We start from the raw sequence: 14,340 nt of genomic DNA, 5'->3' as shown, positions 1-14,340 counted from the left end.
TTCTTCGCCTTATTTGTGGCATAGGGAAATCACAAATTGTTACAAGACTTGGCAGTTTAGTAATGTCAATGGTAGCGATTCTTGTTACGAAAAGAATGAGGACTAATGTAGCACGGACATTGCCGAATATTTTGTATTGACCAATTATGCTCCACGCCTTTCATGGGATCACTGCCCTCTTCTATGCAAACGCGTGCAGCAGTAATAACAATTCAATTGCAATATAGTTAAGCCAATGTAAGACTGACACGATACTATAACTCATACACAAAGAACAACATATTTAACCATATTTACTACTAAGCAGTTGAACATTTCTAATGTAAGCATAAGTAGCCTGAACGCAAATTGTCAGTGTCAAATTGTGTTATTTGCATATGCACTTAAATGTTATATATATATATATATATATATATATATATATATATATATATATATATATATATATATATATATACATATATATATATAAACAATTCAAGTTAAACAATTACAACAAAGACGGACAAATAACGATTTACAAGAATACAGACACATACAATGTGTCGCATCTTTGTCTCTCATCACATCTGATCTCTCGGTCATCAACCTTATTGATCAAGTAGAATTATGACAATTGTGCATTGAATTCTTGCGTCCCATCTGTGACTAATAAGATATCATGAATCGAATTCTTTCACTTTCCTTTTAATGATGTGTAACGTATTTTATATAGATGAATCGTATCGTCGAGCTATATAACCATTAATATTCATCGATGCATATTTTTCGGCCATTGTGTAGATAATCACAATACATATAATTGTATCGCCATCGGTGTTCGTATTTAAGTAGTTTCATGGTTTAATGCTGCAACAATTGAATCAGTTTTACGATGTATTCTATCATACACGAATGTGAGCGATATTTAACGGAAATGAATTAAACATTTGAGTATACCATTTTGCTTTGTTTTACATAAAAACTATTTGGGCGACATTTGATAGTCCGAAGAAATGAACGTTGAGTAGGTATATGTCTCTACGTTTTTTGTGTCTAAGTTAAAATCGAAATAGCTTATATTTTAAATACTGAACAAATTTTAAGGAGAGTATATAACTTTGAATAAAATGGATGAAAATTGGAATTGCACGTTGCACGTAATAGCCTATTTCATTAGACTAGCAGGAATATAAATAATACAGAGACAACTGACATGAAAACCATAACATAACATTAAAACTAATTTAAACAGCCATGTAAGACTTAAGCACAAATGGTAACCCTTATTTAAATTAAAAGCAAGATGCATTTGTTTACGCAGTGTATATTCCCCTGCGATGAATCAATCGGACAAAATCACCTCAACAATGACATCCTTGAATAAATCTTGCGTTCAGTGTTCGTTGTTCTGTATGTCAGTGGTATATTAGGCACATGCTAATTCAATGTCTGTATCTGTTGATTTATCTTCATAATATAATATAAAATGCTTACTTCCAGTCGGTCACTTGTATGCAGGCGGCCATCGACCTCGCATAGCCAGCCTTATGTATGTAGTTACTTCTCTCAGTGTCAAAAAGATAAACATGGAGTCAATACCATTAAATATGACAAAGAGCAAATCCTGCGGTAAAACGAACGTGCGACCTAAAGGGCGATGTCCTCAAAAAGGCAGTTGTTCGGTAAAGCAGAGAAAATAGAATATACTTAATATAAATCACGATGTAATGAGTAGGGTCATTATAGGTAAGTTTAAAACCAGACGAAACTAACAACAGCCAGACCGTAAAATATTGCTGATCTAAATACCTACATTTGAAGAGGGCCTTGAGCTGAATAGGTTGGAGGGTTATGTTGATCACCAAGAGAACATTGGTTTTGCTTAAGCTGAAATTAATTGCAATGGATATATCGCTCCCTTGGTGCCAACAGGTACCATGTGACATTGAAATAAGAAGGCAAATGGTACTTTTACGCACCAGTAGGGCGCTATGGTAACAATATAATAATATAATTAATAACTGAGTTTGCAAAAAAGCAGAGGATGTAGACAGTATTTGTTGAAAATATACATTATAGTTGAGTAATTGAATCAATCAGACATTTAGCTGTTTTACACAAAATTGTGAAAAAAGGACATCAGATCTAATACGTTTTTGTAAGAACATACGTATTCGTGAACGAAAAAGTACCTTCGCACATAATCTGCATTTATATTGGGCTCTTTTAACGGATCACCCATGAACCAAGATGATATAAAATGTTGACTTTTTAGCTCATCGAAGTCAAAAATTAATGGACAAAAACCGACGTTTATGATTTAATGACCGTGTTTTTCCTGTGTTGGTTCCAACAATACCCGTGAGTAATAATGTGTGTTATTTCATAATTCATGTTTAATATTTGCCTACCGGTCTGATTAAATTATTTAACTCTTGTTCTTGGAAATCGGCGCATATTAATGCGTTCCGAACGGGCTAATTAAGTACGACACTTTTCGCCTTAACGATTTTCTCTAAGAAGAGACGTTCTTTAAACAAATATACCATTAGGGACTGCACAGTCTAACCTGCAACGAAATTTTATAAACATTTATTCAGCCAAGTTTGCACAGAACGAGGCTCGTTAGATCGGCTGCAAATATTAATTTGGCTTTGATGGTGGGGACTTCATGGTGCATATCACCATAAAGCTAAAACTTTACTCACGAACCATTGTCCGCAGATGCGGCGTTTAACCCACGCGATAGTCATTCAAGACATTTGGACGTTTGCTTAAACGAGTCCACAATCAACTTTCAAGAACTAGAAAGCAAATAATAGAATGCGTACTGATTTCTTTTCCGAAAAATCTCTAACTTTCAGGAAATAATGACATATTGCATTGTATTTATTTACCATGATCCGTTCACATACATCGATTTCGCATCGCATTATCTATTGTATGTGGGTGCACACAGTGCGCATCAAGTGCCAAGAAACTTCTTTTTTGTATAAATACCATTCAGTCTCAAAAGAGGTCATAGCAAAGTAGAACGTTGTACTCGATAACAACTACAACCTCGTTCATTGTAAAATTACACGATACAATCGATTGAACCGCGTGACTTTGTTTACGTCGTAACGACCAATGAAAACACTGTAACCGCTCGCGTTCAGGTCATTGGTATAAAAGCTTCGATCTCGATTATTTATAACATAACGCAACACTAAGAGATACAAACTAAAACACCACAACACAACATTGACTTTATCGTATTTCATTGTGCAAGGTTTAAAGGATTATTGTGACAATGAAAGCTTACATTAGGAATATGTCTGTGGAATCCGGATCTGAAAGTGAAATGTAAGTATTTGTTTAACATTTCATTTGTTTGTTATCTTTGTATAAGACAATAATTAAAGCATCTTTGAATGTAGCATAATTTTGAATATTTTATTTTATTTAAATTAAACTGTAAACAACTTGTTATTTAAAATGTAATGACATACGAAATTAAAATCGACAAATACAATTCTATCAAGGTTTAAGAGCTCGGGTTTAACTTGGTTTATCGTGGGCACATAATGACTGCTAGAGAGGAAACCGAATGAGGTTGTACCTAACCACCTTTTACCTGTTTTCTGTCACAGGTCTTGCGAAGAGGCAATAACCGACATAGAGGAGGTCATTTTACAGGCGGTGAGAGAGGCGAAATGCATGCAGGGGGTCTTCAAGTGCGCCAGCGTTCTTGAGCAGTAAGTATTTATTGATAGTATAACTAAGCACTAAGATGTTAATCTATTTCTTTTTGGAGTTGCTATAATTCAGTTTTAATACTCATATTAGAAGAGCTGCGGCTAAGTAAATATATTTTGATAGGTGTTTGAAATGTTGATGTACTAAACAGATGACATGGCGTAAACCTTTATCTGGACTGCCCCATTTTTTCAGTTCCCCGGAGTTGGTTGCCTTGTGCATCCTGCCAGAGGAGCAAAGCAAGGACATCTCGGCGCACATTCAGCAGAAGTTGATTGAAGCCTATTGCTGGGAAAACGACATCAGAGTTGTCAACATCCAGGAGAAGGTCATTCATAGAATCTCGAAGGTCAACAGAACGAAAACGCTTTCCGCCACTGATCTGACCTGCGTCTTGTTGACCACTGTTCCATGCGACACAAGCCTCACCGATATTGATGATAGTGAATTCAACAACATTGGTTGACAATGACCTGTCGATAGGCGCACATTTAATGGTAGGTTTCAAATAGTTGTATTTCGTTACTGTTCTGTCTTTGTTTTGTTTTGATTTTAAATCATCGAAACGACATTTATATTATTACTTGCTTAAGTAAATTATAAGCTAAAATGAAATAACACTTAATAACACAAGTCAATGAAAACTTATGTGATTTCTTAATGTCTCTTTTCAGGGAAGCCCAACCCATTTAATCACCATCACGAACAACAGCTGTTGCGAGTCAACACTCACTGACAACCGATGACATCAAACATGTGCGATCCGGATTAGACGAGGATCTGATGTTCTTCGATTATAAGCTAGAGCGTGAACTAAATAACAACAAACGACGCATTTTGATGCGAAAGACAGCATCGCGGACGATGGATAGTTTACTGAACTGTTTCATCGTTAGTTCGTTTGTAGCAACGCAGCGGCACAGTGGTAGCCTGAACTATGTTTTGGACGTAAATATCATTTGATCGTGAAGAAAACGCAACATCGGTATAGTTAAAACGTCACAATGACATATAAAATGCGAATACGCATTTACATGAACTTCTGGAGTTATGGACAAAGTGGGGTGGTTAGTACGAATGTGCAGCAATTGCATGGAGACAGTTATCACTCATGACTTGTGGCTGATTTGAACTTACAGGACAGTAGCGCGGACTATTATCACGAGTGCTTTAGATATCTCATAACAAATACAACGTGGATAACTAATTGTCATTCGGTCACTTTCTATACCTGACACCGTGTGCGATAAAGATTGAGCTCATGATTCATCGTGTCGGTATTACCAGAGCAGTATTAAACCATATGACTGTCATACTGTGTGCATATGTGATGTCGCATCGTGCCTCTTGCATGGTTATTCTTTCGATTGAAACCACGTGATTATGAGTTATTTGCAATAACATATAACAGCTTATTCTATGATGGTACCAATTAATCATTTTACAGTACAGTTAAATAACTGCACAATCTAATTGTGTTTTTATTTGTAACAATGCGCTTTTAAAAATATGTTGTACTTGTACATACCTACTGATGTTGAATTTGGTGTAAACATGTTGATGTTGTATCTATGTGTCTAGTTCTTTGATTAAATCGACTGAAGTTAACTAACTGTTTTATCTGTACTTGAATTCCAAACATCCCTCGCATTCTTGAACAAAGCCCTATTTGAAAGCATTGAAACGATGGGTGCACTCCTGCATTAGGATTTCATATACACCGTTGGGTTATGCAGTACAGTAATCGATAAACTGTTGAGACATGCTGAGGAATGTCCTGTCGAACAAATAATACTACGACGACACTTACTCGTAAAAAATGAATACAAGTTATCGTTAACTTGTGAATGGGTAAAGATTATTATCCAAAATAGTATATAACTTTTACATTAGTAAGTAAAAATTACATTTCCATCAATAGTAGTAAGGAAGAGCAAAGTCAAATGTAACTGCCCGATGAATGACCTTATGCACTTCAAAAGGTTAATTACAATGTATGTTGTAAGCAGTTTATACAAAACTCTTCTGTAAAAATGGAACGCAATGAAAATAATCACCTTCGTAGTCTTTGAATATGAAAAAAGAACGATTCATTCATAAATCACGAAACGCGCAAATTAAAAGGCATGTAACAGATTACCTGAATAGTTATTAATTGTATTAACTGAACGAAACGCTAGCATGGAAAAGGTTAGTTAAGGCCATTGACCGAATGTAACATGCCGGGGCGGGCGTTAAAACGAATTGACTTGCGTGTGTTTCCATTTTACTGAAGGACACTATTCAAGAAATAAAAGAAACACTCGCGTTGAAAAGCTCATTGGCCGACTTTTACATGCCGCGCAAGAAGCTCGGTCAGTCAAAAAAACGATCGATATTGGCCTAGGCTAGTTTGTTGTTCTTTGGGCCTTCAAAGATTGTACCAACTGAAACTTTGGGACGGACGTTGCAGATAACATTATTAAATTAATAGAGTTTAGAAAATATGCATTGCATGAATATTTGATTGAGATACACGTTTCATGTACTGCATTAACAAAATCCCCCTTGTTGCAAAAAGGTACCACGTGACAGTGAAATTAGAAAGCACATTGTACCTTTTCGCACCAATGGGGCGAATTATACTAGCACATACACGATAATTTCAGCTTCCTTAATTGAGCGTTGTTAATGCAAAAGTTATTTCAAGGTATTTGCAAGACATAATGTCTTGTCATGTGAACTCCTTATTAGACCGGATACCAGTAACTGGATGGGCTACATTTAATTAGATGGCTTCTTTTACGAATATGAGATTGTTCGTTTTTTGTGCTAGATAAATTGCCTTCCAATTATATAATTTGTTTGTAAGAAACATTTCGAACTAGAAATAAAATTGTGTTTGCGTCATTAAGATATTTGTTTAATACCTTACACGACACTAGAATATCGTTATCTGTCTCGAAATTAGAAACCAAATCTAAAAAATGACGCCTCCATCAGTAAAGACATAACTGGGACTTTTCGTATTTGAGTGTTTTAAATGTTATTTCCTTGAAGGTTAATACTTCAAATGTAAAACGGTTTTCTAACATCCTTCTTTTGTGTTCATAAAAATAGCATAAAGGATCACTACTTTTACTTTAAATAGTAGTAAGCAGATCTTACTCATTCCTCAGTGGTCATTTAAGCTCACTAATCTGTTATGGGATTTGTGTATTGACCTCTGAACCGTGTACATCGCAAATATAAATGAGGTATCAAGGTCTTGACCACGATTTCTACTGACTAATATTAGACAAGTGTCCTGTTACCGATTTGAATATGAGCGTCGCTCTAGAAAGACGGGTTTTCATGCATGTGCGTTAAGTGTGTCGCAGATTAGCCTGTGCCGTCCGGTCCGCACATGCCAATCAGGTGCGACACTTTCCGCTTGGACTTACATTGTGTTATGGAAAGACTTCCTTACACAAAAGATACAATACAAGTAGAACGCGTTGTCTTTTATCAGCCGGTGTTGACTGCACAAGGTAATATGGGGCGAATCTTTCCGCACATGCATTAAGCCAAATTTTTCAACAGCGAGACTTATAATTTAATACGTCACTGAAAAAACATTAAACATATAACACGAATGCCTACATTTAATACAATCTGAAATATACCTGAATATAAAGGTATCGACATTTTATTTAGGAAGTACCCTAAGTAATGGCACCTACCGGGAAGCGGTACTGGTGCACTGCTCTAAAGTCTTGTTCTAAGTTGTATCGTGTTGTTGTTTAGTCAGTTACTGGAAACAGGCCAATTTCAAGGACAGCTCGATGTATTTGTCTGAATAACAGACGGCGAGAATATCCCTGAGTGTATTGATCACTTTCAGATGTGATCTGCAAAAAAGCGTAACCTTGACGTCGGGATATGTGCGATAGACCCAGATAAACGCTACACTTAATTCCAAGATTATTTACATATTAGTTTGATGTTTAATACGTTTATTTAACAATTGATAATAAAGCAGTTATTAGTACTTGGAGACAATATAACAGTGTACAGTTTAGCTATATATCGCGTTAAATAAATATGTTAAAACCGCTGTTTTTGTTTAAACTAGAACAAACGTTAAGATGTCTATATACCAACATGAATTCTATTATCATGTTTTGACATTTTATAAGACAATATCAAATGTAATTTTCAAAGAACATAACTGTTTGCGTGTTTTTATGTATGATAGATTTAGCATGTGAGTATTACTTTGCTTAAATGTTTAAAAATTCGAAACACACAGTTTGATTACATAAATAAATAGTGTGCAACTCAAATCACGGTTTTATTAAACCACTCTCATATAGGTAAACAGTTTTGCACTTTTAATGTGAGACAGATATTAACATTCATCTACGTGATACAGTATTAAAACTGATTACACTGAGGAGAAAAACACTAGTGAAACCTAAATCACTACAGAGAAACCTTAGAAAGGGCATGTTACTATTAAATATTACTAAGGAACCTTAGAAAGAGCATGTTACTATTAAATATTACTAAGAAACCTTAGAATGAGCATGTTGCTATTAAATATTGAAGCCTCCAATAGCCTGCTTCTGGGAAATTGTGTTCGTGAAATGTTAATGCCTTTAACATCGACGGAACTATTCCGAAACCTTGCCCTTAACGCACCAAGACCATACGCGAGCTTCTCATTAGTTAGTTCGTAAAGGTCTGGATCTCTTTGTTACGTTAGATACTGGCGTATAACTTTACCATGGGAAATGGAAACTGTGTCGTTTAATTAAAACATAGTCAATCTTGTATTTTAGTGGTAAAGGATTCTATATCTATTCGCGCATATTTTTGTAATACTTTGTGTGGTTGACAAAAATGGAAAAACAAAACATAACAAATGTACTTTTTTTGATTGTCATTAAACGACTTTAACCTAACATCATCAATGTGGCATCTTGCAGAAAAGGAACGAATATCACATATTAGTTGGTGATGAATTTCATAGCTTTTCATAGGCTTTATTAAAACGTGTATTATTGAATTCAGAAATAAAGGTCCATTTTTAAGTTATTCAACAGATTGCCTAAGATGATCAAAAACAGTGATCTGCAAAAAAGTCAAACAATAAAACTGCCAAATGACCTTCCACTTGAACTGTACGTTTTGTGCATTGGTTAAATAACAAGTCAACATTTTCACACCTTATGTGGTATGCTTCTAAAAAGAACGAATATTACAAGTAGGTTGTCTGTAAATATGTGGCTCTCTTCGACGATTATGGCGATTATCAAAAGGTCTTTAACCGTAATACCAATTAAGCTCGGAGTCCACATTTAGGAAACTATAGACTTTTGTTAGTTTAACGTAACAGTCACTGTCTCAACTATCGGTGTAATTAAACACGTTGTCACTCCACTTTCCAATGGTATTTACGGAAATATTATCAGCGTTGTTGTCTAAGAAGTGTTTATTTTTTTAGTAGTGTTTCAAGTGATATAAAAACATTGCTATGTATGCCAAGGTGAAATTCGATGTAAACTATTTACGAGACAAGATGTAAATTACATGTTATAAAACAAATCCGGTATCCTGGTAAACAACATCATATATAAACGTCCACCGATGTGTGACCTTTTCTATAGCTTTTGAGGAACCCTGAACATAAAGTGCTGCTTATATAATTGTACGCAGTCTTTTGGAAGAGATTGTAAGGGAATTTATACCAATGACATAAACCAGTTTTAGTTTACGTAGTATGGTCCATTAATTTTCGCGCTTTAAGCCAGAACGGTCAAAGTAAGTACAAATTGCGTGTGGGAATGTTTGTAAAGTGACCATGCCACTTGGTAGCAAAGTTTTTCTAATATTGTTTCTTTTATTACATGAACTTTCTTAACGACGTTAGTTGAATCACTTTAACCTAGAAAATCATAATATATGCATATATTTTGTAATTCAGTGAATTGTGCAAATATTATTCATTTGCCGATACAAACTATATCAATAATATTGTATAACTGCCTAAGGCTCCAGAGGGTCAATGACCTAGCATTAAAATATTTATAAATATTTGACCTCTTGTTTTGATACGGTTATATATGAATTATATGCAGTTTGGCCTATGCCTTTGTGGGCTTTTAAATTCTATGTTCATAAGAATGCTTTTGACTTGTACCATCTGGCAAAGACACGACGAAGTATTCATTTGTGTGTGTTTGTGTTGTGAAAAAGTGCACGTAGTTCACTGATAAATGATGAAAGAAATTCAGTAGTAACAGGACAGAAACTTCTCACTTGGCGTTGATAGACTTGGCATTATCGTAAACAGGGTAATCGGCGATCTCATGGATTTTGACGTTAATCTAGCAGACAAAGAAATCTTTCTCATAATTGTCCATGTATTTACAAAATGGTTTGGTTAAATCATATAAGTTAATCATTAATATGGTTTTAGAATAAAAAAAATTCATATTAATATATCTTACATATGTGATATAAGTATTGCAATCAATATTCAATTAATAAGATGTCGAGTAGTCTACCGCCTATAACTATATTGGAACGGTGGCCCAATTTTACTTTTGATTTCCTTCTTAGAGGTAATTATTTCGAATTCCTTTTAAGGGCATATTTAACTTTCAATGTGTTCTTTTACGAGCAAATCCATTTTCCTGTCAAAAAACATCTGCGCGTTAATGCATTTTCCTGTTATGGTGTTGAAATCTTTCAGCAATCTTCATCACCACCATGACTTTGAATTGGAATGTTTGTCAACGGCACTAACATTCCTTTTTTTAATTAATGGTAATGTTCATTGAACAACAAAAACAGAACATGAAGTTCACCAGAGCACACTCGTAATGCCCCTGGAGGAAAGTTAACCTGGAAACACTCAGTAATGCTGTCATATAAAGCTTCCAAAGTAACAACTGCAATAGTCCAGACGCTTGCTCTACTGAATCAGATTGACACACGGATCGGCGTCATTATACGTCATTAACGTCGCTAATGGTTCGAGCGTTTTTGCGACTTCTCATAAAATTTATCACATTTGCTTGAAATCAAAACTGGCTCGACTCTCGACACAACGTCATAGCACGACACGGAAAACAACAAATAAACAACAACAACAACAACAGTAACAATAAAAAAGTTCAGTTTGGCACTCATAATGTTATCCTCTGCTGTCTTCAGAATAGCGCCTTAAGAAAAGAAAACGATTCGCTGCACTAGATGTAAATAAGCAAGTTTGACACTAACTACCATTGTAAGATATTGAACAAAATCAAACTTTATCGCTGTGCATCAACATGACGTAAATGAACTCAAAAGTTTGTGTCTATTGAACACTCGGTACTATTTAAAAACTTAAAAGAAGTGGCTCTAAAATGAAGTATAACAACACAACAATCACCGACGTCAACAAACAGCAGCCAACAAAATGTTATAATGATGATATTGTGTTTAAAGAGCAGCAGTCCTACCAAATTTTTTCAGGCTTCGGTGTGGCTAAGGGAGGCTTATACATTGTTTAGAGACTTGGAAAAACATTAATTAAATGGTTGCGAGTTTTGGCGAAAAGTCTAAGGACCATTGTAGCATGGTCGAAAATCGTATATTCACCAATGATGCCTTTCATGACAAGCACATAAATCACTGAGTAATGTGTCTATGTGTTCTTTTGCAATCGCATCGTATGTAACGAGTACGAACAACTAATATTAATATGTGCAATAGAAGTCAACCAACCTCACGAAAGACTGACACATTTATAATAACATGCCCAAAGAACAAAAGATTCAACAAGATTGATTAAGCAGTTGAATAGTTTAAATTAAAACATAAGTAACTTGTAGTCAAAATGTCAATTTGTGTAATTTCTAATTATACTTGGCGATTGAATATAGATGAAGAATATAGGTTGCAAACAATTACGGATGAGTATCGATTTACAATAAATAAGAAACGTTTAATAATCCGCATCATCTTTCTCTAATCTCATCTCATCGCTCGGTCACCAACCTTATTGATCACGTGCAATAATGTTTTGATTTCTTACCTGCGTGCTTACTTATAAGGTTGTATGTTTCAGACATTTCCTTTCTGCTGATAAGGATGTGTCACGTAGTATATATAGATAAAACGTATATTCAAGCCATAAAACCATTCATATTAATCGGTGTAACATGTTATCCTTTGTGTTTGAAATCACAATTAATATAATAATAAAGCCATGGTTCTTCGTATTTAAGTGAGTGTGTGTATTAAGCCTGCATAAATTAATGAGTTGTTCGATTGATTATGACGTCCATTAATTTGGGCAAGTGAGCACAGAATAGATATATTTTGTCAATATTCAGTGAACATTTCACATCCACCCTTGTGCCTTTTTAAACAGTAAAACCATTTGGACGAAATGTCATAGTCAGAAATGGGGGCACGTTGAGTGAAACAAATCTGTCATAAAAGAAACACAGTAATATATAGCAATTAAACATAAACACGCCATTTTTGTTGAAGTGACCAAACAGATGTTACCGTGCTGTTTGGTCAAAAGTGTCACGAAAAACTTAATTTCTTTCGAAAATATGTTGGCCTTTACCTTAGCCAACCGAAGCAAAGTAAAAATGGCTATTTAAGGGTTGGAATTGAAGCCTTCAAAACTCGAATCTGGTATTTAAATTTAACTGTCTAAGTGGCTACAAATGCGTCAAAATACGTATCTATGTGGTAAAAGGTTTAAATAATGCAAAGGAGCTTCTTGGTGCAAACATTTTAACTGCGTGATAAATCGGAAACTGCGGTAGCAATATAAAATATTTTCCCAAGTTAAAGAAAATAGACAACATCCACTCAACAAAGTCTTCAAATCGAAACGTCCACTTATAAAACAGCTCACGCCAAGAAAATGCCATCCTTGACATACAAGTCTCGTGTTCAATGTGCGTTGTTCTCTAGGTTAATGGTATACTTGGCTTCTGCAAACAAAACGTACATATATATATATCTTTTGATTTATCTTCATAATGTATTATAATATGCGTACTTCATTTCGGTCAGTGGTACACAGGCGGTCGTTGCCCTAGTATTAATGATTTTATATGTAGTCACTTCTCTTGATGCGCTGTCGAGTAAATGAACATGGAGTCGATATCATTATACAGATAGTCATATACAGACAACCCCGCAGTTAAATGTCCCTGAGATCAAAAGGTCGATGATTTCAAGACGTCAGTTGTTCAGGAAAGAAGAGAAAAGAGAAGAAAACAATCATACTGTAATAAGTAAGGTCAATAGAGGTTAGTTTCAAAGCAGACAAAATAAACAATAACACACAGACCGTGAGCTATGGCTGACCCAAATACCTACATTCGAATAGGGCCTTGAGCTGAATAACTGGGAAGACTATGTTAATGACCAAGGGAATGTTGGTTTTGCTTAAGGTGGAATGGATGGTGAATGATAGCTTGTCAGACTATTAAAATGCGTTTGCAAAAGTGCAATGTAGTGGATAAAAATGATATTATTGTTGAGATATTGAATCAATAGGAAATTGAACTGCTGGAAATGAAAACCGAGTTTGAGAAATAAAAGAAACCGATATGTATTGATTGGGGAAAATAAGTTATCGTAACGCGCATTCATATGCTAGTAACTACACGTGAACAGAAATAGCTCTTAAAGGGACTGTCCAACAGTCAAAAGCGTCGTTCGAATCGATATTTTGGCGAACTACGAGGATTGCTTATTTAGCTAAAAAATACCTCCGCACTTGACGTGAGCGTGGATGGTCGAGTGTTTAAGTCGGGAGATATTCTACTCCAAAACTCCATGACACTAGGGGTCAGTGGTTCGAGCCCTGTGGAGGTTAACGTTTTTTCTTCTTTTTTAAATTGTATTCTTATTTTTTACTGGAGAGTTTTAGTTCAAATGTTTAAATTTATCAATATAAAGCATTTTAAGCAGTTAATGACAAGATTTAATACATGCCAAAATCTGTTGGACAGTCCCTTTAAGCATTATGCGTTTACAATTCGCGCTTTGAATGGATCCCATAAAAGCGATGACTATAGAATGTTTGAAAGAAAAAAAATACGCGTTTGACGCATTACCTTATTAAAGTTAATGATTTATTTAAAAAGCGCCGTCTGTGACTTACTGACGGTGTTTTCCTGTTGGTACTGACTAAACACGTGTACAACAATGAATGTTATTTCATAATTCTTGTAAGCTTATTGTCTCCCGTTAGGATTCAATTATTTGAACCTCATTCTTGAAAATATGTGCGTAAAATATCACCCCAAAATAGCCTTTAAGTCCATACAGACTAATCGGGGACTACATTTTCGGTTGCTATGAACTGTTTCGTTTAAAGAAAATCATTTCTTAACGAAAATCTAGTTCAAGCGGATAGTGTCGGCCTTGATAAGCGCACAACACAGGCTGATCTAGGACGACACTTTTCACTCATGCATTTAGCCCTGGTTTCCCAGAACGAGACTCATGCGGTCGGATGTGAATATGTATCTTGTTCTGAGAAAACTGGGCTTAATTCATGTGCGTAACGTGTCGTCCCAGATTAGCCTGTGCAGTCCGCACAGGCTAATCAGGGACGACACTTTCCGCTTTAAT

The 14,340-nt window shown here is 35.2% G+C and overlaps 1 protein-coding gene across 1 annotated transcript; it reads left to right on the top strand.

Annotated features, from left to right (window-relative positions):
* The first annotated feature begins 3,164 nt into the window (after window positions 1-3,164).
* Window positions 3,165-5,328, top strand: LOC127874052 (growth arrest and DNA damage-inducible protein GADD45 beta-like). Its single transcript, XM_052418165.1, has 4 exons — window positions 3,165-3,327; window positions 3,615-3,719; window positions 3,916-4,217; window positions 4,395-5,328. Exons 1-3 carry the CDS (start codon window positions 3,275-3,277, stop codon window positions 4,184-4,186), a joined length of 429 nt encoding a protein of 142 aa, XP_052274125.1. The 5' UTR covers window positions 3,165-3,274; the 3' UTR covers window positions 4,187-4,217; window positions 4,395-5,328.
* Window positions 5,329-14,340: the final 9,012 nt, after the last annotated feature.

Source organism: Dreissena polymorpha, chromosome 3, assembly GCF_020536995.1.
Source record: "Dreissena polymorpha isolate Duluth1 chromosome 3, UMN_Dpol_1.0, whole genome shotgun sequence".
Taxonomy (NCBI): Eukaryota; Metazoa; Mollusca; class Bivalvia; order Myida; family Dreissenidae; genus Dreissena; species Dreissena polymorpha.
The sequence above is the reverse complement of the archived record's forward strand: the minus strand, read 5'-3'. Positions and strand labels throughout refer to the sequence as shown.

Bases quoted from the DNA above. Each gene is read 5' to 3' on its own strand.
- LOC127874052 (XM_052418165.1), top strand. From the start codon at position 3,275: ATGAAAGCTTACATTAGGAATATGTCTGTGGAATCCGGATCTGAAAGT. The intron at 3,328-3,614 runs GTAAGTATTTGT...TTTCTGTCACAG, and splicing joins TCCGGATCTGAAAGTGAAAT to GTCTTGCGAAGAGGCAATAA. The intron at 3,720-3,915 runs GTAAGTATTTAT...CCATTTTTTCAG, and splicing joins TGCGCCAGCGTTCTTGAGCA to TTCCCCGGAGTTGGTTGCCT.